The 23,466-nt window shown below is 39.1% G+C and overlaps 1 protein-coding gene across 2 annotated transcripts in view; it reads left to right on the plus strand.

Moving 5' to 3' along the window:
• Nucleotides 1–20,763, plus strand: part of LOC136676992 (leucine-rich repeat and immunoglobulin-like domain-containing nogo receptor-interacting protein 1-B) — a 22,105-nt gene extending 1,342 nt beyond the window's left edge. Inside the window, exon 2 of one of the 2 annotated variants that reach the window (XM_066654323.1) lies at nt 17,917–20,763. In XM_066654323.1, coding sequence (XP_066510420.1) covers nt 17,917–19,773 — 1,857 coding nt within the window. In that variant the 3' untranslated portion in view covers nt 19,774–20,763. The remainder of the gene's footprint in view (nt 1–17,916) is intronic. The other variant, XM_066654324.1, reaches the window with a different exon arrangement.
• The last annotated feature ends 2,703 nt before the right edge of the window (nt 20,764–23,466 follow it).

Here is a 23,466-nt window from a genome sequence, read left to right on the forward strand (position 1 = left end):
TAATGGTGACAGCTGTTTAAGGCAATATAAGAATGTGTAAAGAGTGGGTGGCATATTACCCACTGCTGTGTTCCTCAAGGAGGCATCGAGCAAGGCACTGAGCATGGAGCCGAACCTCTTCCTGGCTTTCTCTCAGCAGATTGGCGTGCATTGCCACATAATATATGCAAATATGCATATAAGCATGTATTGAGCAGGAACACTGCACAAGGAAACAACTGCACAGCAACAGTGTCCCTGCCATGCTCTGGAGAGGAACAAGAGCAGATAGACTGGAGTCATTTACACTGGACTAACAGTCCTCACAGTCAATAAAGATACAATTAGGGACAAATCAATCGGCTGAAATATGTTTTCAATAATGTAGTGATTATGCTAACAGTGATTCAGCCAGCAAGTAAAATCTCTACTGGTGATAATGTCCATTATGATATTGCTGCAGTTTGATAAGGATATCAAATATAAGGCAAGATAAGACATGAGAGCTCTGTGCTTTCCCGCTTGTACTCTACTCTAACATTCATAAGGCTTATGACACTGGCATTTTGTGTAATTGTCGCCAGACAGGGTCAGTATAGCTGATATATCTCATTATTCCAGAGTGTTTAATGTTTTTAAACAGGGACTATTTTGATTTGAAACATACTTATAACAAGTCAAATGTCTAGATACTGGCCGATGTGTTATATAATGTTTCTACAGTCTCATAAAATATATATGAACTAATTTCAAAATGATTTCTCTATGCCCAGATGTTTTTTTTTTAACAGTTTTCCACCCAAATGGCTGCTCAGTGTTTGTAAATAATGTTGCCCCACAGGGGAAAAAAAAGAAGTCCCCAATGATTATAATTTAGATTCTTGCCAATCAGCCCCTGCCCCTCCCTCCCTTTCTCTCTCTCTCTCTCTCTCTCTCTCTCTCTCTCTCACGCCCCCATCCCTCTCTCATTCTCTCTACAAACGTTTCTAGGTTCTTGGTGAGAGAGGAAATGGGACGAGTGTGGACAGATTGGGGGTGCATTTGTCCTCATTGTAGCATGATTCGAGAATCAGGGCCTATCAACATAATGGCTCATTTCTGTCACACGAAATGAGGCACTATTAAAATGGCCCAAGCACAGGCGAGGGGGGCTGCAGCGAGAGGTTTCTGAGTGCCATATCAGACACCACGTCCTCAGTCCAGCCTCACACACATGTATTCAGAAGGTCACACTACAGTCTCTACAATGCTGCAGACTGTGCCATTAAAATTTAATCATGACAGCTTTAAAAACGAAGAGAAAAACTGAGACCTGGAGGACAGATAAGGCCCTTGGTCCCCATCTCTTACCCTTGGTTGCTCTTCTGAAGCAGCCATGCCCATAAAAATCCATATGCAGGGTTACATATCCGTTCCCAGGGTCTAGTAGTATGTTATCATAGAGCGGTTAGCACCAGATCTGACCCGATCATATCTCGCCTCGGTCGCCGTTGATGGGCCCCGTTTGTTCCTTTTTGAAAGCGGAGAGGACAAGATCATTGATCGTATCGGTCCACGTAATAAAATTATTAGGCTGAACTGGAGAGCCTGGCCAAAGGAACAATTGCAGCATAATTCAGGAAGCTTGAAAGTGATTATCTTGTGGCTAATTTCAGGAGATAAGCCCCTTTCAAATGGAACTATTGATAAAGAACTCCAAGTAGCTTGGCGAGAGTTAGATTGCTTTTGGGATTACGCCCGTCCTATATTCACTCCCCATTCCTGCTCTCCCTCTTTTTTTTTCAATTAAACCCAAAACAAAGAGGCCTGTGTGTAAAGGAGGGAAAGAGGTTGGAGTAATTACCGGCTTAGGCCCTGCTGCTAGCGGTGAATTTCAAGTGAATCTCAAGAGCTTTAATGAGGAAAGAGGAACATTTTATGGAATTATTATTAACCATTGTCAGGCAACAGAGAGACGGACTGGTGTGGAACTGCTTCCAATTAGATTCTGCACCATGACAGGAAATTTGACAAGCTGCAGCAGCAGATGCTAATTCAGCAGGTCCACGGGCTGAGACGCCCAATAACACTTTTAATGCAGCTACAGAGCCTCGTGTGCTTGAAGACAACAACGTGTAAAGGATGTAGCTCACTAACAAAGTGAAGGCCTAGTGTATGAGGCTTGTTTCTTGTTTTATCTTTCTGAAAAATGCTTATTTGAATCTCTAGCCTGTCACAGTAAATAAGCCAATTCAAAGTAATAGATATTTGTAACCACACTCTAAAAAATTATGGTTCTCTGGAGCAGTGGCTCTAAAACCAGGCCCCACAAGGTCTGGATTTTTAGCTTTATCCCTGCTGGGAGTTTGGGAGGCTTGAGCTAGAATGTGGACTGCCTGTGAGCCCCGTAGACCATGATAAGAACCACTGTTTCTGACTGATGGTATATAAGGATCATTAAAGGCTCCCTAAAGAACCTTTAAATTGATGTTTTTTCAAACGGAGATGAAGAACCTTTTAGTTAACTTAAAGACCCATTGTATAACAGAAAAGGTTCTGTTCAGGAACATTTGTTTAAGAGTGCATCTTATGGAACAAGAGGTCAGGATGTGTACAACAAAGAACCTGCTAATTTTACTCATCTAAAATAACCAGTGATTCTACATATCTTCAAACTTTTCATACATTCATTCATTCATTTTCAGTGACCACTTACCCAGAACCTACCCTGGAGCCACTGGGTGCAAGAGGGTGTGTCCCTCGGTGCTAGAGGGTGCTAGTGTCCCTCCCTTTTGGCGCGGCTGCCCATTTTTACATGTAGTGTTAATAATAGTAATACAGAGGTGTAAAAAAATGTTTTCTTGGGGTACTGTTTCGCCTTTAGAGACCCTTTATGTACTCCTTTGCCATGAATGGCTTTTGATATGAAAAATAATATGTTAAGCCAATATTATATCTCAAAACTATTGTAATTCACTGTCTGAGGCACCAGGCAGTATATTCTTAACCACTTCATGTAATAGCTTTCTGTGAAGGAGCTTTTAGAGCCATAAAACACTTCAGACGTCTGGTTCCTATTGCCACCATTGTGAAGAATTCTGACAGTACAGAAATATTCGGTTTCTTCAGAAAGTTTCTGTAGAAAAGTGTATTTGACATTAACGAAATGTGCAGGAATTAAAAAAATATATATCTGTGGAAGTAGCATTAAACAGGTGTGTGTTTTATATCGCACATAATTTATATCCATGCTGTAACATTCTGGCAGTTCTAGACTTTTGAAATATATTGCCTTTCTTCATCTTTATTGTTGAACTGTATAATTTGTATTCTGAGATTTTTGTTTCTACGTGTCTTAGAGGAGAGCTACTGGTATTTGGTTTTCCTTTTAGTGAACTTCCCTCAGCTCTCAAAACCTTGGGCTTTGATCTAAATATTACTGTAGTCAAAAAATAAGATCAAAAGGCTAAAGGAATTGGAAGTCAAATGGAAGCACACTGTTGGAGGAAAATGTGTTCTCTGAAAGCCAAAATCAGTGCTATCCGGACCAGGACTGATTGGGTACACGGGTTTGTTGGTGTGAGTTGGGAGGAAGATGAATGCTTAGGGCTGAGAAGCTGATTATTGATCTGGCTTGGGTCCTCCCTGATGAACTGCTGTTGTAAATACAGATAAAGACATCGTCTTATGTCGTAATGGATGGTAGTCCCTGGATTTGCCATCCTTAACGAGAGCGAGTTTATCGCTTGACTTTGAAATGTCTCCCACCACATAAATCCCTGCAATGAACATAATCACATTTCTGGAATACAAGTATTAACTGGTGTTATAAGTAGCTAGGATGGTATTTTATATATTTACTCTAAAATGCTTTTTTTAAAGGAGCAATCAGTCAATTCCTCTTTTCATTGTTTTCATGTTAAAAACAGCCATTATAGTAATACGTAGCCACATTGATTTTTTTCAGATTTTATATCCAACATATTTTAAACATGACTGTCACCATGTGAGGGACCCACTCAGTGTAGCATAACTTTTATAGTGGGACCAAATAAATAAAATAAAAAATAAAAAAATACAAAAACAACAATTTGATTCTGCATCTCATGTGAATTGCCCATTAGTAAATATGTTAAAGCAATACGAAATAACTCATAAATATTATTATTAATATTGCTTCTTTTTTGTAGTCAGCCTTATTGACTGTACTTTTAATTTAGTTTCTGCTTCTTGTACACAGTAGCCTTGCCATTAGAGATTCTGTATGAAACACCGAATGAGGTGGTTGGTGCCATCTAAGTAGCATTGTAATGCATGTCAGTCACTGACAGACAAGCCTTTATCATCAGTTAAGTGGGCACTGCAAATATTTAGGCATTGTGAAGGTATAAAATTTGACCACCGAATGCACTTCCTATTAGTCTTCTGCAATGTGTTCAGAACTGATAAAGGGAGAGAGAGAGATAGAGAGAGAGAGAGGGCTAAGAGAGGGATGGGAGAATGTTATGAATATGTTTAATGGAAGGAATAAGATATACTTCCCTTTGGGCAGAAAGAGACTATTAACTACTCAACATAATATATTCTATGTCCTCTGTTCTTCCTACATGCGGCCGTTTTCTATGAGAGTGCCATTACATTATGAGCATCCATAGACTGTGGCTAATGCTGAGTCATTTATTTTCTAACAGTGATTAACCATTATTTTAGTAACCCCCCCAAGATATAAACCCAAAGCTGAAATTTACCCCAAATTGGACAGAGGAAATTACAGTCATTTAATTTTTCAGGCTACTGGTTTACAGTAGGTTAACATTAGAACATTAGGAACATTAGGTTTTTAACCCATTCTGGTTTCATTTGGTTTTCCCACTGATCAAATCATTGAAACAAATATTGCACTGCTTATTAGATTGGATCTGTCAGTTTGATAGCCGCATAATTTAAAAAAACATATATAATTCAGTTATATTCATCTTGACACTATGGACCAGTTTCCTAGATGCTTAATTATATATTTGAAAGGTGTTAAAACTAGGAAATCACTCAAACAGCAGAGATGTACAGGTATAAGGATTTCAAAATGACTAAAAAATAAAAACAACTGAATTAACAAAAGGCGGCATGGTGGTGCAGCAGGTAGTGTCGCATTCACACAGCTCCAGGGACCTGGAGTTGGTGTGTTCTCCCTGTGTCCGCGTGGGTTTCCTCCGGGTGACTGTCTGTGAGGAGTGTGGTGTGTTCTCCCTGTGTCCGCGTGGGTTTCCTCCGGGTGCTCCGGTTTCCTCCCACAGTCCAAAAAACACACGTTGGTAGGTGGATTGGCGAATCAAAAAGTGTCCGTAGGTGTGAGTGAATGTGTGTGTCTGTGTTGCCCTGTGAAGGACTGGCGCCCCCTCCAGGGTGTATTCCCACCTAGTGTCTAATGATTCCAGGTAGGCTCTGGACCCACCGCGACCCTGAACTGGATAAGTGCTTACAGATAATGAATGAATGAAATAACAAAAATGTGTTGAAATTTAAAGCTGGTATGTGCTTTAGTTTCATTAATTATATCTTTATCATTTTTTGTCAATGAATTTAACCAGGCTTCTGAGTGTGTAGTATATTAGAGACAAGTGGGTGGTGAAAGGGCAAGGCTTATGTTATCCATGCAGTGTCTTTGTAATTGCATAAATCCGAGGCTGTGTAGAATATTATTAAAGGTCTTTAAAACTCTGTAGGTTCAGGACAAATTGGAGTCAAACATTTGAGTAAATCAGCCATGAAAACATATTTCATTACATCCCTTCCCTTCCAAAAGAAAGACCGGGAGCTGTAGATCTGTTGTGTCCAGTCCTATCCACAAAGGACTGGTGTGGCTGCAGGTTTTCATTCGAACAGAGCAGGAGAGCACATGATCAATTGTTTGAAGACTGAGGCCAACTGATTAAACAAGTGGAATCAGGTGTGCCTCTGCTTGTTTGAAAAACTGCAGCCACTCTGGCCCTTTGCGGATAAGATTGGACACTGCTGTCTAGATGATGCATGAGTTTGCCAGATGTGTCATCTGGTGAAACCTTTCACCTTTCCCTCTGCTGAAAAACTGCCAACGTGATGGTGAGTGTGAAAAAGTAGACCTGCCACATTTTAATGTGATCAATGTGTTGGTGTTTTTTTTTTTTTTAATAAGGCAATGAAAATACAGGGTATGTTCTCTCTGTGTAGAGCATATCTTTCAACCAGCCACATGGAGTGAAGTTGTAATTACTAGTTAACCATCTGGTATGCGCAACTTTCAAATGAGCACCTGAACACAGCATATGCCAAAAGTCTAAGTGGCATGTTCAGTGGTGAAATCGTTAGCATTGCAGTTTAGTCCCAGGCTGGGTTTAATCCAGGAAACTAGCTCTATGCATCCAACATGCAGTACAAAATCCTAATTATGTACTAGAGTAAACCTTATTTCACACATATCTCAATATTGTGGTCAGCAGGCCTAATAGCTTTATTACTGTGTACTGTATGTTAACCAACTGCAGGCCACTTATCTCCTGGGGTCACAGTGACCTCCATTACTAATTGCTTGTCTGTGTGAACCATGTCGGTTTTAACAGGACTAGCCAAACATTAGAGCATTAAAAAGAGAGTCATTATTTTACCCCAACATCTTCTTTCAGACAACGGCTGCTGGGACACTTTTTATTAGATACAGATTTAAACTGATATGGATAATGTGCAAAAATAGCATATCCATATGTTTCTTATAGATAGATAGATAGATAGATAGATAGATAGATAGACACTTTATTGTCTTGCATAGAAACAGTAGCTCTATTGAGACACAGTACATTAACATTACAAAAAAAAAAAAATAAATACTCGCATTGAAACAGCTTTCATAGATGTGAATTAAGCTCTTTATTCAGTTTAAGAATTGACTGATGTACAAAAGAATGATCCAGTCTAACCTTATTAAACAGTGGAACACTGTATCGTCGTCCAGATGGAAGAAGTACATATTCACTATTCAAAACATGATTAGTGTCAGAAAAGATGTTTTTTTTTGCCAGCCGCATTGTGTTGTTATAACAAGCGACCTCATACAGGGTTTCTAGAGGCTGACCCACAGTCTTTAAACAGATTCTGATCAAGTGTTTCAATCCGGACCTCACAGATGTAGATAAACAGCTGTAGCACACAGCATTACACTCAAAATAACAGCAGTATAAAACAGTAGGAGTATCTGCTGAGTAGCTCCAAAAGATCGGAGACGACAAAGAAAATAAATTCTCTTTTTAATATTTTTACAGATGTAGTCAATATGATGTCTCCATGATAGAGTGGCATCAATCATTACGCCAAGATATTTATAACACAGCACCTGTTTAATTATTTCATTATTGGTAATGGTGGGATTTGCGACTATCGATTTTGGGCCAAACAGAGTTTCTTCTGTTTTCTTTGTGCCAATGTCTAGAGCATTGTTTTTGCTCCACGTAAACACCTTGTTAACTCCCTGCTGGTGCTGTCCATGTCATTTAATAGTGTTTGCTAGGGTGACCAGACATCCTCTTTTACCCGGACATGTCCTCTTTTTTAGACTTAAAAAAAAATGTCCGGGCGGAATTTCACAAACATCCGGGATTTTGTTTTTCTAGAGCTTACATAGAATTTCGAGAAGCGTTTCATTCACAAACTAGTCCCGCCCTACTCTATACCAATTGATTCGCTTGAGTGAGAAGGGGGCGTGGTGAAGTCGCCTAAAATCTTCTGATTGGACGGTCTGACTGTAGAGCTACCGTTATTGGTCGATAACCTTCTCTGTAAACATTTAATTGGTCAGTCTGCAGGTCAGTAGTCATCCACCCCCCCCCCCCCCGGAGACTTGTCCTCTTTTTCACCATCTCAGATCTGGTCACCCTATGTTAGCAAGACAGTATTTTAGAACATACTGATTATTTGAAGTTATACGACAATCGTCTGTGTATTAAAAAAAAAAGCAAAGCAGAACTCACGCAGCCACCAACACCGGTGGAAATGGCAGGAGAAAGAGTCTTGCTCGCTTTATTTGTAAGAAAAGAAGTGTACCAGTGAATCTAATAAGGGTTCGCTCTCAGACGAGACACTTTAAAAAGTAGAATATTGGATTGTATTGTGTTAAAGGCTGATGAATAATCTAGAAAGAGTGCTACCACATAAGTATTAGGTTTATCTAGATGTTTAGTAGTAATATGAACTAATGTAGCAACAGCGTCTTCCGTGCTTCACCCTACTTTATATGCAAACTGAAATGGATCTAATTTCTCATTAGTACAAGTAGTTTGCAGATGTTTGAGCAAAAGTCTCTCTAGGGCCTTTATGATCACAGACGTTAAAGCTGTGGGTCTAAAATCGTTGTATTCTTTTGGACATTGAATCTTAGGCAGTGGTTTTATATGTGAAGTTTTCCATGCTATTGGGACTGTGTGTGTATCAACTGAGAGTTGAAACACTGGTTGTCAAGCTGGTGCCAGCTCTGTTGCGAAGTTTTTTAAAATAAAAGGACTACACTTATCTGGCCTGCTCTGCTATTTATGCCATATGATGTTATATTAAGTGATATTTCTAACTCTCAGTGGGCAGAATATGCATGTGGGTCAGTTTTCTGCTTTGCTTATTTGTCTTGCTTAGTCCAGCAGGACTTCATTGGCAAGGTCAAGAGGAAAAAAATTGTGAGCAGGGAAGGGAAACTGAGGAGGCTGAAGAAATGGTCCACAGTGATATTTTTTCCCCCTTCCAAGGTTATCACTAGGAAGAAATGGGGGACAGATCGTTGAGTGAGGGAGGAGAAACAGGCCTTCAACTTTGTATTACAGTTTTACATCTGCTTGGTAATATAAAATGCTCTAGCCTATACATGCCTTCCGTGGTGTCGGCTTTGAGGAAGGCGAGTGTGTACAGATTTATTCGCCCAATTTATCACGATACAAACAATCCCATAGAAATGTTCTTTTGTTGACAAAGTTAAACGATCATACTTGAAGAGCTTTGCTGGCTTAACCCATTATTCATTGACGCTATTATGGTGTGCACACTCTTGGCCTTAAATGGATAAATAAAGCAGTTTTCCTCTGTTGAAGGTGTAATTGATTTCTCCCTCTGGGTTGACTGATGGCCCTGGATGTGACAAATAGAGAGGAAGAGGACAAATCTCCTAAGAACCACGCCTATGAACTTCCTGAGCATTGAGAAGACACGCTAATCTAAAAGAAATCTATTTCTCCATTAAACAGGCGAAGGCACATCACTAGCAGACGCCTTGAAAAAGAGAAGCATCTCTCTCTCTCTCTGTCTCACTCTCTCTCCCTCTTTTATCCTTCTCTATCTCTACCTATCTATCTCTCTCATTCACTCACTCACTATTGCAAGCATTATATAATTGAAGAGTGAGATCATAAAGTCTCACACATTAACATCAAGCTAATGAGCAGGTGTCAATGTGGTTGGTCATTTCTGATTGACCTTGACAGGTCAGCAGGCATTGGTCACGCATGGTAATGTGGAAATAAATCACCATAAACACAGTGGGTGTAAATTTAGCCAACTGCATTTTGTTTAGTTAAAGTTGGCTACACATGTATTTTACGAGCCCTAACTTTAGCAATGCTTATGTCTTATCATTGTTTGTACATTAAGCTTTGTATTATAAGTCTCATACGGAAGTGAATATTTTTGTTGAGAGCTGAATATTAAATGATTGAATGGGGCGGCATGGTGATGAAACAGGTTGTGTCATTGTCACCCAACTCCAGGATCCTGGGATTGTAGGTTCAATCTCCACTTTGGGTCAATTCTCTTGCATTATCTTGAAAATAATGAGGAAAATAAAGAGTAAAGAAACACAGGAAATATTTTTCATTCATACATTGTCTGCAACCACTTATCTAGTTCAGGGTCGCGGTGGGTCCGGAGCCTACACGGTATCACTGGGCGCAAGGCAGGAACACACCCTGGAGGGGGCGCCAGTCCTTCACAGGGCAACACATACACACATTCAGTCACACACACACACCTATGGACACTTTTGAGTCACCAATCCACCTACCAACATGTGTATTTGGACTGTGGGAGGAAACCAGAGCACCCGGAGGAAACCCACGCAGACACAGGGAGAACACACCAACTCCTCACAGACAGTCACCCGGAGCGGGACTCGAATCCACAACCTCCAGGTCCCTGAAGCTGTGTGACAGTGATACTGCTTGTGATGTTTCACATCTGCTTGTGATGTTTCATGGTAAATTAATATACTGTAGTTAACTTATGTTTGTTTAGTTGTTTAAATTTCCACTAGAAAAAACAAAAATACATTTGGTGAAAGGGAAACGAATGTTTAATAAAGACTACTGTAGACAATCAAACCACTTAAAGATACTGGCTGAATCCTTTTTTTTCTGTTTTTCAGGAATGTATTTGTTTTCCTGGTGCTGACTATGGCAGTTCAGACACAAACATGAACATTGAAGGATTCAGTATAATGTATAATAATAACTGTGCCAAATTAAGAGGCCACATTTAATGTTTATACATTTTTGTCAAGTAACCAGCAGAAAATCACAAGTGTCAAAGGTTAAATGAGTATTTAATGTTTTATATATCCAATCATGGCCTGCTTTCATTCTTTTTCAAAGACTTGATTTCAGGTCGTTTCACTACTTTGAAAACAGCATCTTGATTGATTTTATACCTTTTTTTTTTTGACATCTTTTCTCAGTACCAGCTTCTTAACAACTGGGGACACAGTTCAGTCACAAAGTGTTGAAAGCATGGGCAGATGCTTTTCAGACTCTGTGATTTAATCCTGTATCTCAAAGTTGAAAGCTTTAAACAAAGTTTGATGTTCAATCAGGCCTTTTATTTCTGTTAAATATGAAGTATAACCTTCCCAGATACATCTTGTTTAATGACAGTTTATGCTGGGGATTGAACAAAGGATGAATGGTCCCTGACTTTTACGTAGGCCTTTATTTCTACAACACCTCACAAATAGTTAAATTATAGAACACGTGGAAAAATAGGGCATCCCATCTGACAATGAATACTGGAGGCTTTTCTATGTTAAAATAACCCTGTGATGGTCACTTGGTTTCCTTGCCTCAAGCTACCACACAGGCTTGAATGGATATGACCTCTTACTGTGCAGGGAAAAGCAATAGAGAAGGAAAGCTATTACTCCTGTACGGCTGTGAGGAAAGTTACCGGTTCAGAACAAAGCCAAGGTGGTGAAGCTTTTCTGAAGCTGTGTTAATGCTTCACACAGAAATTGTGTTACGTTAAAAAAAGGTGAAATGTAGGCCTTGTTTTGTTGTTGTTACGTTTTAACACTCCACACTGACCCCTGAAATGGTGTAATGTCTACAACCTGCTACAGGGTGTTTAGTTTCATTTACTATTAATAAAACCTCTCAACAGGACATTGCAACATGCCAAACTTGAAAATTTGTTTGTATCATGGCATATGCTCTGGGGATGCTTAAAATTGTTTTAAGCTCCTCACAGGAGGTAAACAGCACTATGGAATCTCCTGTCCAGCTGAGCTCACTAACAAAGAACATACTGTTCGTTTTAGTTGCTGGGTTAAAGTGACTTCTTATAAAGGCTTTCAAAGGGAATCCAGGGAGCTTCCTTAAAATCTAAATTCAAATGTAAACAAAGTCAAAATCTGTGATGAACCTAAAACCATTTATGGTAGGACGATCATGAAATGTCATTGCCAAAGGTTTGGGTACACCAGTCAAGTTACATCCTTTATTATTATTATTATTATAGGCTTTAGATGTACAAACATATAGGTAGGTTCACACTGGTTGTTTGGTCATTTTGAATATTAAATAAAATGCCTATATTTCACATGATCCACTCTTGTTCCTTTCACCACCGCTTTAAAGAAATCTGAGCCAGTGCACTTTTGAAAAACTGATCACATATCCCTCTTTAACAAACTGTTGGCTGCATGTTGTTATTCAGCAACAATGTACATTTGCAGCCATAAATGTGAAGTGATATTATAACAGAAACTCTAAAAATGAGAAATAGCTGCTTTTAAATCCACATAATGTGCCACATTTTCTTTGCCATTGTAATCAATACAATAAGTGCAACATGCTGCTCTTTTTCCATGCACTCCGAGACTTTTTCATAAACAGCAAAGCTATAAGTGGCTGAGTCAGTCAAGCCTGAGCGATACATTCCCATGTAAAAAATTCCCTTTTATCCCGATGTGTTTGCACTTCAAGTATTCAGCAAACTCAGTAGCAGAGATTTTACAAATATGTTCTACGACACTGCGAGTTATTGACTGGTTGAATGAATGCACTGAGAATTGCACAGTTGCAATATTCCGGCCGAGGTGCTGCAGTTTTTAGTCTCTCGTCATGCGTAATTCATGGTCAGCTGACAGACTTTGATTTGTATGTTTACAGAATGAGAGCTTCCTGAGCAATGATTTAATCTTTTAATTGGATAATAAATCCAACTCTTTGAGTAATGGTCTTTCATCATGCCACAGCTGACCACCAAGGTCAAATGAGCATTAATGCTTTTACTCTTGCTAACATCTGGACTGTTTCACCGAAAAAAATTATATCGATCAATTATAGAGCTTTATTAGGATTAATTGCTGTTTGTGGGTATGTTTTGTGTGTTTGTGTGTGTGTGTGTGTGTGTGTGTGAGAGAGAGAGAGAGAGAGAGAGAGAGAGAGAGAGAGAGATGCTGAAAATGCTGAATGCTGAGAAAAACAACACAAATTCTACAATTAGCTTCAAACCAGAGGTAAAGATCTACATTTTCCAAAGCTGTGATTTGTGTTTTTTCAGCAGGAATGTTAGGAGGCGGTCACAATACACTGAAGTGGAGGCGTTGTCTTTGGGTGTACCAGATATTTTTTATCAGAGTATTTGTATCTGTGCTGAAATGTTACCTGCCATCATTTTGAAGTGATATTCTATTATGTTCCTGTTCCTTAATTACTAAATTGCTAAACATCCTTCCAACATTTACAGTGATGTCTGAAATCTGGGGTTTCTTTGTTTCTACATAAATATGACATAAAGCATCATATGGTTGTCCTGCCAGTCCAAAAATTCCAAAGTTTAGTGTCAGAATTTGCATTAATTCATTTATTGTCTGCAACCACTTATCCAGTTCAGGGTCTAAGTGGGTTCAGAGCCTATCCTGAATCATTGGGCTCAAGGCAGGAACACACCTTGGAGGAGGTGCCAGTCCTTCAAAGGGCAATACACACACATACACACACTTTTAAGTTTCCAATCCACCTACCAACGCGTGTTTTTGAACTGTGGGAGGAAACCGGAGCACCCGGAGGAAACCCACAAAGACACAGGGAGAACACACCACACTCCTCACAGACAGTCACCCGGAGGAAACCCACAGAGACACAGGGAGAACACACCACACTCCTCACAGACAGTCACCCAGAGGAAACCCACACAGACACAGGGAGAACACACCACACTCCTCACAGACAAATCAAATGCACACTTGGTTTAACATTATTTATTACCAGTAAAATTAGATAATGGATGATACCCTTACATAATACTGAACTGCCATGAGGAGCAATTTGGAAAGGTTAAACCAACACATACACACAGAATATCACTTACCGCAGTAGTGACGTTTGTTTTTATTGTAATATTTATTGTTTGTTTTTGAACAAGTAAACTCTTACTGCTTTGTTAAGCAGCCCTTTAAATGCCATTTCCATGCACCTAACAATTCTACACAGTAATGTTTATCAAATATTTTTGTAAGTATTTCCGGTAATAAAATTAACATGTAATTAATGTCAGTCTTGACTTAATTAAGTGAAATGAAGGTTGCTCTCTGCCTTTGGAATAGTACAGTAACACAATGGACATGTGCTAGTTCAGGTTAGATTTGTTACACCTGTAATATTTGGGTTTCACTTTACTATATGATCCAGCATTTTTTGCTGGATTTCTTGAGCCTTACCAGAGCCCTGAGAATAAACCGATAATTAAAGTTCAGTCACATTTGAATTACATTATAATTACAAAACGAATACCTTAGTTGTTTATGTAATGCTTGAGAGTGTAGCATAGGATGTACAGAGCCAAGTAATATCAGCAATAAATACACTATGATAAAGGGGCTGTGTTTATGGTGGATCCGTTTACGTCATGACCTTCACCCTCCCCAACCATCTCTGCTATTTTAGTCGCTTAATCGATGTTGTAATTCTCACATGCAGGCCTGACGCTCCCTGGCTGACCGTGCCATGAATGCAGATCACTCTCCGCCGATAGACTTCTGTCCGGTCCTCTCCACTGGACTACGACAGGGCTTTTGATCTAACTCAGGAGTACAAATACACATTAGATATTATCAGAGCTCCTCACTGGATTTCACACAGGAGCTGGAGCAGTTCGTACTCACCTGAAAATGCTTGCGGATGGAGTATTTGTGCAGCGATACTTCATTAAGCAGATGGTTGTATATATAGGCCTCACCTTTTTCTTGCTTTCTTACAGCAATTGCAGCGGATCAAAATAGTTCTGCTCCAGCTGCTTCACAGTATGAGGTGTTGAGATATGATTACGACACATGTCGACTCTGAGTTTTTCTGAAAATATGGAATAACAGAGCCTTAGATCCTCAACCCCCAAATTCTGTCTAGATATATAATAATAGGCATTACAGATGCTGTACAAAAGCAATAATGTACAAGTTTCAGTCAGTATTATAAAAATGCTTTGCTATTTTTAGGTTTAATATGATTTATATTTGTATCTAGAATTTATGTATTTAAAAGTCTTGATCACACACAGCCCTAATTACACAGACTGGATTGGGTCAGTTGGTAACAGTTTAAAACCCTATAGAATATAATGTCAACTTGTCAAATGCATTTCATTATATTTACAAATGCCACAATTGTAAAGGGAAATACTGGATAGTCGTATCAGCTCGCAATTCCTATATTTGTTTACCCTAGTTTTGAAACTGTTTTGAAATAATCACACCCTTGAAACGTGTGGCAAGCATTCACATTTCACATACTGCCTATCAGTGCTCAGCTACTGAACTAATTTGCAATGGCTTTACAGATATCTCAATGCCTAAACTACAGCTCTTACACGAGTCAAACCATACGGGTTTTGGTTTATATCATTAGTCTACTCATAAATGTCGTCCAGAATGATATCACAGCTATATCTTCTGTTTATGTGCTAAACACTGCATTCAACATCCGCATGTTGTTAAACAGCTCTGCAATGGCTTTATGCTGCCACACTACCCTTGGCAGACTGAAGCGTGTGGGTACTGGTTCAATTTTAATTTGGCGAGGATAACTTTCACTGACAGATTTAACCACACACACAAACTCGGTCTAACTCACTGCATTCACAAGCAGATTGAAGCTTTATGACAAATAAACGAGTGGAGTCAAGGTAATATTAATATTTCATCAGTGATAATCCAACATAACGACGATAACAAACTAGATTTCTGTGAGTGACCATCTATCCCATCTATTCCGTTCAAAAAACATGTCGCAGTGTCGCAGTCACACAGTCACAGGGACCTGGAGGTTGTAGGCTCTAGTCCGGCTTGGGTGACTGTCTGTGAGGAGTTTGGTGTGTTCTTCCTGTGCCTGTGTGGGTTTCCTCCGGGTGCTCCGGTTTCCTCACACAGTCCAAAAACACACGTTGGTAGGTGGACTGGAGACTCAAAAGTGTGTGTATGTCTGTGTGTTTGTGTGTCGCCCTGTGAAGGACTGCCGCCCCAACGTGTTCCTTCGTTGCGCCCAGTGATTCTGGGTAGGCTCTGGACCCACTCCGACCCTGAACTGGATAAACGGTTACAGATAATGAATGAATGAATGAATATACCTTAGAGAAACTTACAACTTCTCAACAGCAGTGGTGACAGGGACCAGGAGTGAGGTGTGCCACACAAATATAGCCATTTTATTTACAATTCACAATCAGTGAAGCTTTAGATGTCCTCTGAGTTTATAAACTGAAATTGTGAGAGTTGCAGTATAGTAATAAATCTGAAAAACTACATTTTCTTTGGGACTATTTTGCATTACAACCCTGTGCATGGATTCCTTCCCCATGAACGCCTTTTAATAAATGTTTTAGGCCAAAACTATTATAGAACAAGGTCTCATGCATCATGCATTGTATTTGTATCTATGTGTGAAGTAGCTTTTAGAGACTTAAAACTGGCTCCTGTCTACCGCTAAACGAATTCTGATTTGGTTACATAGCATTTCATTTTACACCATACTGAACGACTTTGTCTAAATTTTATTCATTTAATTATGGAAAAAACCCATTCCCCCCTTTAATTATCCACACAACTTGTCTGTGTTCTGATGGCACAAATAGAGCGTGAACTTCAAAAGCTGTGTTACACAAATCACATTAGTAGCAATAAATGTGTGCAGTGCCTCTACATTAGACACAATATGTTCCAGATATGCATCTCAGTTTATGTAAATGTTTCATAAAGCTTTTTTTATAAAAGCCCTTTCTTTAGACATGTATGAAGTAAGAATGGAACTGCATGATCGATTTTGGGAAGTAGAGCTTGAAGGCTTTTCTACATTAAAACACCCCTGAGTCCAAGTAAGGCAGGGTTTAATAACCCCCCAGCCTCTACACTGTATTTTCCTCCACTGCGCTTTCGTGTGCAGTTTAATTTCAAGGTTGCATTGACAGATATTGAATGTATGCACCAGCAGTTGGAGGCAAAAAATAATGATGGAACCAGTGTGGGTAGAACGATCCGCTAGGGCTTTTATTTGTGTATTGGAAAAAAAGGCAGAACAATGAGCTATGACTATGAGCAATATTAGGTCCACGTAGACTAATATTTACACTAAAGCTGTCGACAGTGTGAGCAGAAGATGGAATTCTCAGCCACTTTGTGTTTGATGCAGCTAGGTAAAATAATTTCAAATCATTACAGCACAAATGTTGTAATAACGGGAAATGAGAATCTAATTTTCACATCTGTTCCTACAACAAAGAGAAACATTTAAAAACCTTCATTTATTTAATTTATGAGAGTGGCTATAAGATAATCCACTTGCATAAGAAAGAATATGTAAAGAATTACACAGCTAACTGTCACGCCCGCTTCTCAGGACTCCATATCCCAGAATACCCCAGAAGATCACATGACTCCACACATGAAGTTTCCCATTCACCTGAATTCTAATAATGCACACCTGTTTGTCCCCTTTTATATAAACCTCAGTTATTTTCCCAGTCCCTCCCAAGTATTGCCGAGTTGTTTCCCTGCATACAAAGCGTTCTCTAGTGTCTGATTTACCTTGCCATCCTGTTGCCTACTCCTCGTCTGACTGTTCGTGACGCTAACAAAAATAGAAATCACAATATAATTAAAAATATGTAAATAAAATGGGACTCCTAACAACCCTGCCATATGTGATAGGGCTCCATTACCATAAGAAAGCTTTGATCTTCGAGAATCAGCACACACATTTTGAGGGGAATTTCTTAACAATAAATACAATATATTAATTCAATCATTCATATGTGAATGAGTACGAATACCATAGTATTACTAAACTGTGGTATTCATACTCATCATTTTAAAAATGGTTAGAGCAGGAAGTTAAAAAGTTTAGAAATTAGTTTATTTCTTTCCTCTTTCTTCATAAAATAGTCTTCTTTTTTTAATTCCATGAGATCATTAATCAAATGTCTTTTCTTTATGCAGCACAATCTGCATGAGTACAGAACATCTATATGATCATCAGCAGTTTTGCCTCAACTATAATTAGATAAACTTTTTAGCTTTACTTTTCATTTCTAACTCTGCTCTGTCTGGTATGGGGGACTGTGGGTAAAGATATAAGTGTCTTTTGAGTCATTGCTTCAGTGAGTTTGACAAAGTACCTCTGGCTTTTGTTTCAGCAGGTAAGCAGCAGGATGGTGGCAGGTGAGGCGAGTGGGCACAGCTACCTAGTAGCATGCTGGCAGCCCATTCTCATCTTGATGCTGGGCACGGTGCTCTCAGGCTCGGCCACAGGATGCCCCTCCCGCTGTGACTGCAGTGCTCAGGAGCGCTCTGTCGTGTGCCACCGCAGGAAACTGATCGCCCTTCCCGAGGGAATACCCATAGAAACACGACTGTTGGACCTGAGCAAGAACCGTTTGAAAGCCATCAACCCTGAGGAGTTCATCAACTATCCTCACCTGGAAGAGTTGCAGCTCAACGAGAATGTAATCTCTGTCATTGAGCCCGGGGCATTTAGCAATCTCTTAGGCCTACGAACGTTGGGACTGCGCAACAACAAGCTGAAGCTCATTCAGTTGGGCATGTTCACTGGTTTGAGCAACCTCACAAGACTGGATATCAGTGAGAATAAAATAGTCATCCTGCTGGACTACATGTTCCAGGACCTTTACAACCTAAAGGAACTGGAGGTAGGAGATAATGACCTGGTATTCATCTCTCATAGAGCCTTTCACGGCCTCAATAGTTTAGAGCAGCTCACCATGGAGAGGTGCAACCTGACCTCTGTGCCCACAGAGGCCTTCAGCCATATTCATAATCTGCTGATACTCAAGCTGTGGAATTTCAAAGTTAACATCATTAGGGACTATTCCTTCCGGAGACTCTACCGCCTGAAAGTGCTAGAGATAGCAAATTGGTCTCTTCTGGAAACCTTGACCGCCAAGTCTCTTCACGGGCTCAACATTACCACGCTGAGTATCACAAACTGCAATCTCACTGCCGTCCCGTACATGGCCATCCAGCACCTTGTGTACCTTCGCTCTCTAAACCTTTCCTTCAATCCCATTGAGGTTGTGGAGGGCAACAAAATGCACAATTTGATGAGGCTCCAGGTGTTCGACTTGGTGGGTGGTCGACTGGCTGCCATTGAGCCTTATTCTTTCAGAGGACTAAACTACCTTAAAGTTCTCAATGTATCCAGCAATAGCCTGAGCACTTTAGAGGAGTCTGTCTTTCACTCCGTCGGCAACCTGGAGACCCTGGGCCTCTTTGACAACCCCTTGGCGTGTGACTGCCGTCTGTGGTGGGTCTTTCGAAGGCGCTTCAGGCTCAATTTCAACAAGCAGCAGCCATCTTGTGCCACGCCCAAGGTTGTGGAGGGGAAGGAGTTTAAAAGCTTCCCAGACAGTCCTCCTGAAAATTCTTTCACTTGCCAGAAATCTCAGATCCGGGATCGCAGTGAACTACGGAGACCTGTAGATGAAGGGACTACAGTTCATTTTGCATGCCAAGCAGATGGGGACCCGGTGCCTGTGATCATGTGGCAATCTCCACGGAAGCAAATCATCACCACCAAAAGTGTTGGACGTCTCTCTGTGTCACTGGACGGCACCCTTGAAGTACGATATGCTCAGATACAAGACAATGGCACATATACATGTATAGCCAGCAATGCAGCAGGTAATGACTCCAGGCTTGCACATTTACATGTCCATAGTTATTCCCCTAACTGGCCCCATCAGCCTAATAAGACATTTGCCTTCATCTCCAATCAGCCCAATGACAGTGGTGCCAATGGGACTGGTAGATCAGTCCCATTCCCATTTGATATGAAGACACTCATCATTGCTACAACTATGGGATTTATCTCTTTCCTTGGAGTGGTGCTGTTCTGTCTTGTTCTCCTCTTCCTCTGGAGCCGAGGGAAAGGTAATGCCAAGCCAAACATTGAGATTGAGTATGTGCCACGTAAAGTAGATGGGGAGGCAACTCCAACTGAGGAATCCCATAAGATCAGAATGAAAATGATGTAAAAGTTTTGAGTAAAGGCTAGCTGCAGTGAACTGAAGTAAAAAAAAAATCTCTGGCAAGAGACTTTCTTGGAGGAGGGAAGGAGAAGTTTGTTTGTTTCCCTTACGGAATTGATGGAAGAATCAATGTCTAAAGTAAAGCCTTTTCCAATTTTTTTTTTGCCAATCACTACACAGCTCAGTCCTACAGGGATTGCTTCTTCAAAGCAAAGTCTGAACGAATTTCAAGGGACCTAAAATTCTGTTTTTGTTTTGCTAACCTAGAAGATTGAGTCTGTCTGATGCAGATTATTTTACAGCCAGAAAACAGAAGGCCAGTTTTAAATCCATACTTGTCCTTGTCTTTAACCTTTTGTCATATTTTTCCTGTACATAATTCTTTCTGTGTACATAAGGGCAATACCATTGATAAAATGAGGGTTAAGAAATCATGTTCATGGGTTGTTGAGCATCTTGAAGTTACTGTGGCGTGCTTAAATGGGTCAGATATATGTAAATTGTACACCTGTCTTACAAAATTGCCAACTCTTTATAAGAGATTTTTTTTTATGAAATAATGATTATGCTTGACAATCATCCATATTGTAAAAGTCAAGTGTTAATCCTTAATGGTGTCCTTAAATGGATGGTACTCTTTCAGTTTTGATGCCGGATATAAGCCTAGTATATATATAAGCCAAATGTAGCTTTAAAGTTGAAGCCATTTGGTGTTTCTGAATGTGTGTTGAAGCCAATCTGTCATGGTATTTACACTAAAATATCTGGCAGGAGCCTCACGAGACGTCTCAGCAGTTTTCATCTGCTGAGGGAACGTTTACATTTTTATTAAATTTCTCTTTTGCATCACATCTTATCATGGTTTAATTTACCATACCGTAATCCATCATTAACATTCATAAGGCAGGGATTTCTTTGAAGGTAAATGTGTTCATCAACCCTTGACGAAATAGCAGTGTTGCCTCTGGAACAATGGCAGACTGTAAACCATTAAAATGATAACCTTTTTTTACTTCTGTGTCCATTTTCATTTCTTTCATATTACTTTCAGACTCGAGCCTATGAAAGTGCTTGAGATAACGGAGAAGATTATTGGAAAGCCCCTGAAATCCTCAAGAACTAATTCTCTATTGTTGTCATTCGACATTTGCTGAAAAGGTCTTTCTTGTGCAAATGCTCATTTTGATTTGAGTGAGTAGAACATAGCATAATGATAATCATTATGAATATAAAATGTTGGATCAATCTTGGATTACAGTACAGGTTCAGACCCTGTAAGTCTGCCTCTGTGGAAAAGGATTACCTTAAATGCATAATTTCAGTCTCTAAGGGGTATAAACCAGTGGAATCACAAAAGCTAGGTAAATTTTGCTTATGAACAGTGAGTTGGGGGCATTACAAAGTCAGCAGCTCTTCATGAATATTTAGGAAGCTGACAGAAGAATGGAGAATGGGCAACAGTTTATTCCTTTGGGCAATTTTTAGTAAGTGTTTTTTGTTTTGCTCTCTAAATCGCTCAAAAATAATCTTAAACTTTGTGTAATGATCAGGTCAGATGCATTATAGAAACTGTCCCAAAAAGAAAGGGTGGTAAAAATCTAAATAAAAAAATAACAGAAGTTGACTTGTGCTCTTGTGATACAGAACAAATTCAAACCTTCTAAGCTCTCACTTCTTCTTACATTTCATTCCACATGAAACACATAAAAGACAGAGCTCCAGCAATTTTCAGCAGCCTATACGACCATGGTATAGAGTAAATGGCTGCATGCTGTCATCAATACAGCAACTTTTTAAATACAACAAAATGTGTTATGCTCCTTATTTGGCCCCCATTAAACACATATATTAAATAAAACTACACCATAAACTCCAATGCTTCAACCCAAAAAATTGCAAAGAAATAAATGTGGCCTCTGTGAACATGTCAAGGTCAAGGATTAAAAGTACTGTGTCATGGGTAAAAAAAAAAACATTTTCTCTTGCTTATGTAATTGATTAAAATACATGTATTCATTTTATCAATAAAAAAAGTACAAAACTTTCAAATATATTTTAATAGCTAAGTATAATTATGCATTTTTCACCCTTCTCACAAAATAAAACATTTCATTGCTCTAATTTATTTTACTACAGCAGCACAAAAGTCTCCCAGGAAGCATCGTACAGAACAACAGTAAACACTAATTTGGCCTCTTTCCTCACAGTCGGACAGTGATCCCAATGACAAGAGTTGGCGAGAGACACAAACGTGGCTGCATTATTAAAGCAGTAACGAATAAATTACTATTACAGAACTGAATAGAACTGTATGACTAATACGTGGTAGAATATATATTTCTGAATTAACTAATGAATAGAAACCAATGTAACATAAACGAACTGAACCCCGTTTTATAGTAGCTTAAAAATGAGTGATGACTCATAGTGTTTAAGTTATAATTGTTAATTGTTGTTTTCAGTTATTTACATGATTTTATGTGATAAGGCTGAAGCTGATTGTACTTAATGTGGTAGGATTAGCCCAGAAGCACAAACAGACTTTGAACCTTAAAGAAATCCAACATTTTCTCCCAGCTTACTAATTTTTCTTTCTTAACTCTGAACATAAATGAATGATTAGCTAGTTTTCAGAGGCGGAAAGAGTACTTAAATATTCTACTCAAGTAAAAGTACTGTTACTTTGATGAAATTTTACTCAAGTACATGTAAAATGACTGGTATAAAAATATGCTAAATTAAAAGTAGTAAAATGACTGGTATAAAAATATGCTAAATTAAAAGTAGTGCATTTGAAATTTACTCAGAGCAAAAGTTACTTAGTTACTTTTTTACAGTGTGTGTGGGGGGGGGGGGGTCTTTCCTGTGTAGTGCAAAATGGACAATGGGGATATAAATTTAAAAGCAGGTGGTTCTAATTACTGAAATATTTTTACAAATTAAATAAACTGCTCATGGTGATGCTGAAGACATGAACATGACAGTTAAAATAGTTGTAATGTCTACTGACATTTATACATGTCTATTCAACATTATATTCATATTAAAGGGATATTTCTGTTGTTTTGAAGTGCATATGTAGAGAGTTTAGTTTTCTTCCAGTTCAGTCTTCTTCCATTCTGCTCCTGCAAACTGGAAGACTGCTGAGCACTGTCTACTATGGGTAATACATCAAATTATCATATGTACTTCATACATACCCACTTCTAAACCACTGAAATATATATTTATATTAATTTAATAACACTTTACCAGCAGGTTGCTAGCTAGGTTTTGTTAATTTTATGAATCCCTTGAGAAAAATGTAGGTGTCATAGCAGCCAGGTGGTTTTAAATACACAGCTATAGTACCTCAAATAGAGAAATGTGCAAAAAGGTTCAGTGAAGTATGTTAATGCACACATGGAATACATAAGAATGGGAGATAAATAAATTAATTTATTGGTGTAGATCGAGTCATAACACCAAGACCAATAAAGGTAAAAGTTCAATAATAGCCAACCAACACACACTTATGTATTTTTTGCTGATTTGAGCCTCTTACTAAAATAGGAACATTTCTCTTTAACTACCAATGCAATGGTACAACTATTATTTAACCGACTTGTACATGCTCTACATGTGCAGGCTTGATGTTGGGATTTTATAAGCTGCTTATTCTCTCTTGGCAAACACAGCTTACACTGCATTTTAAACTTG

Source organism: Hoplias malabaricus, chromosome X2 (assembly GCF_029633855.1).
Source record: "Hoplias malabaricus isolate fHopMal1 chromosome X2, fHopMal1.hap1, whole genome shotgun sequence".
Taxonomy (NCBI): Eukaryota; Metazoa; Chordata; class Actinopteri; order Characiformes; family Erythrinidae; genus Hoplias; species Hoplias malabaricus.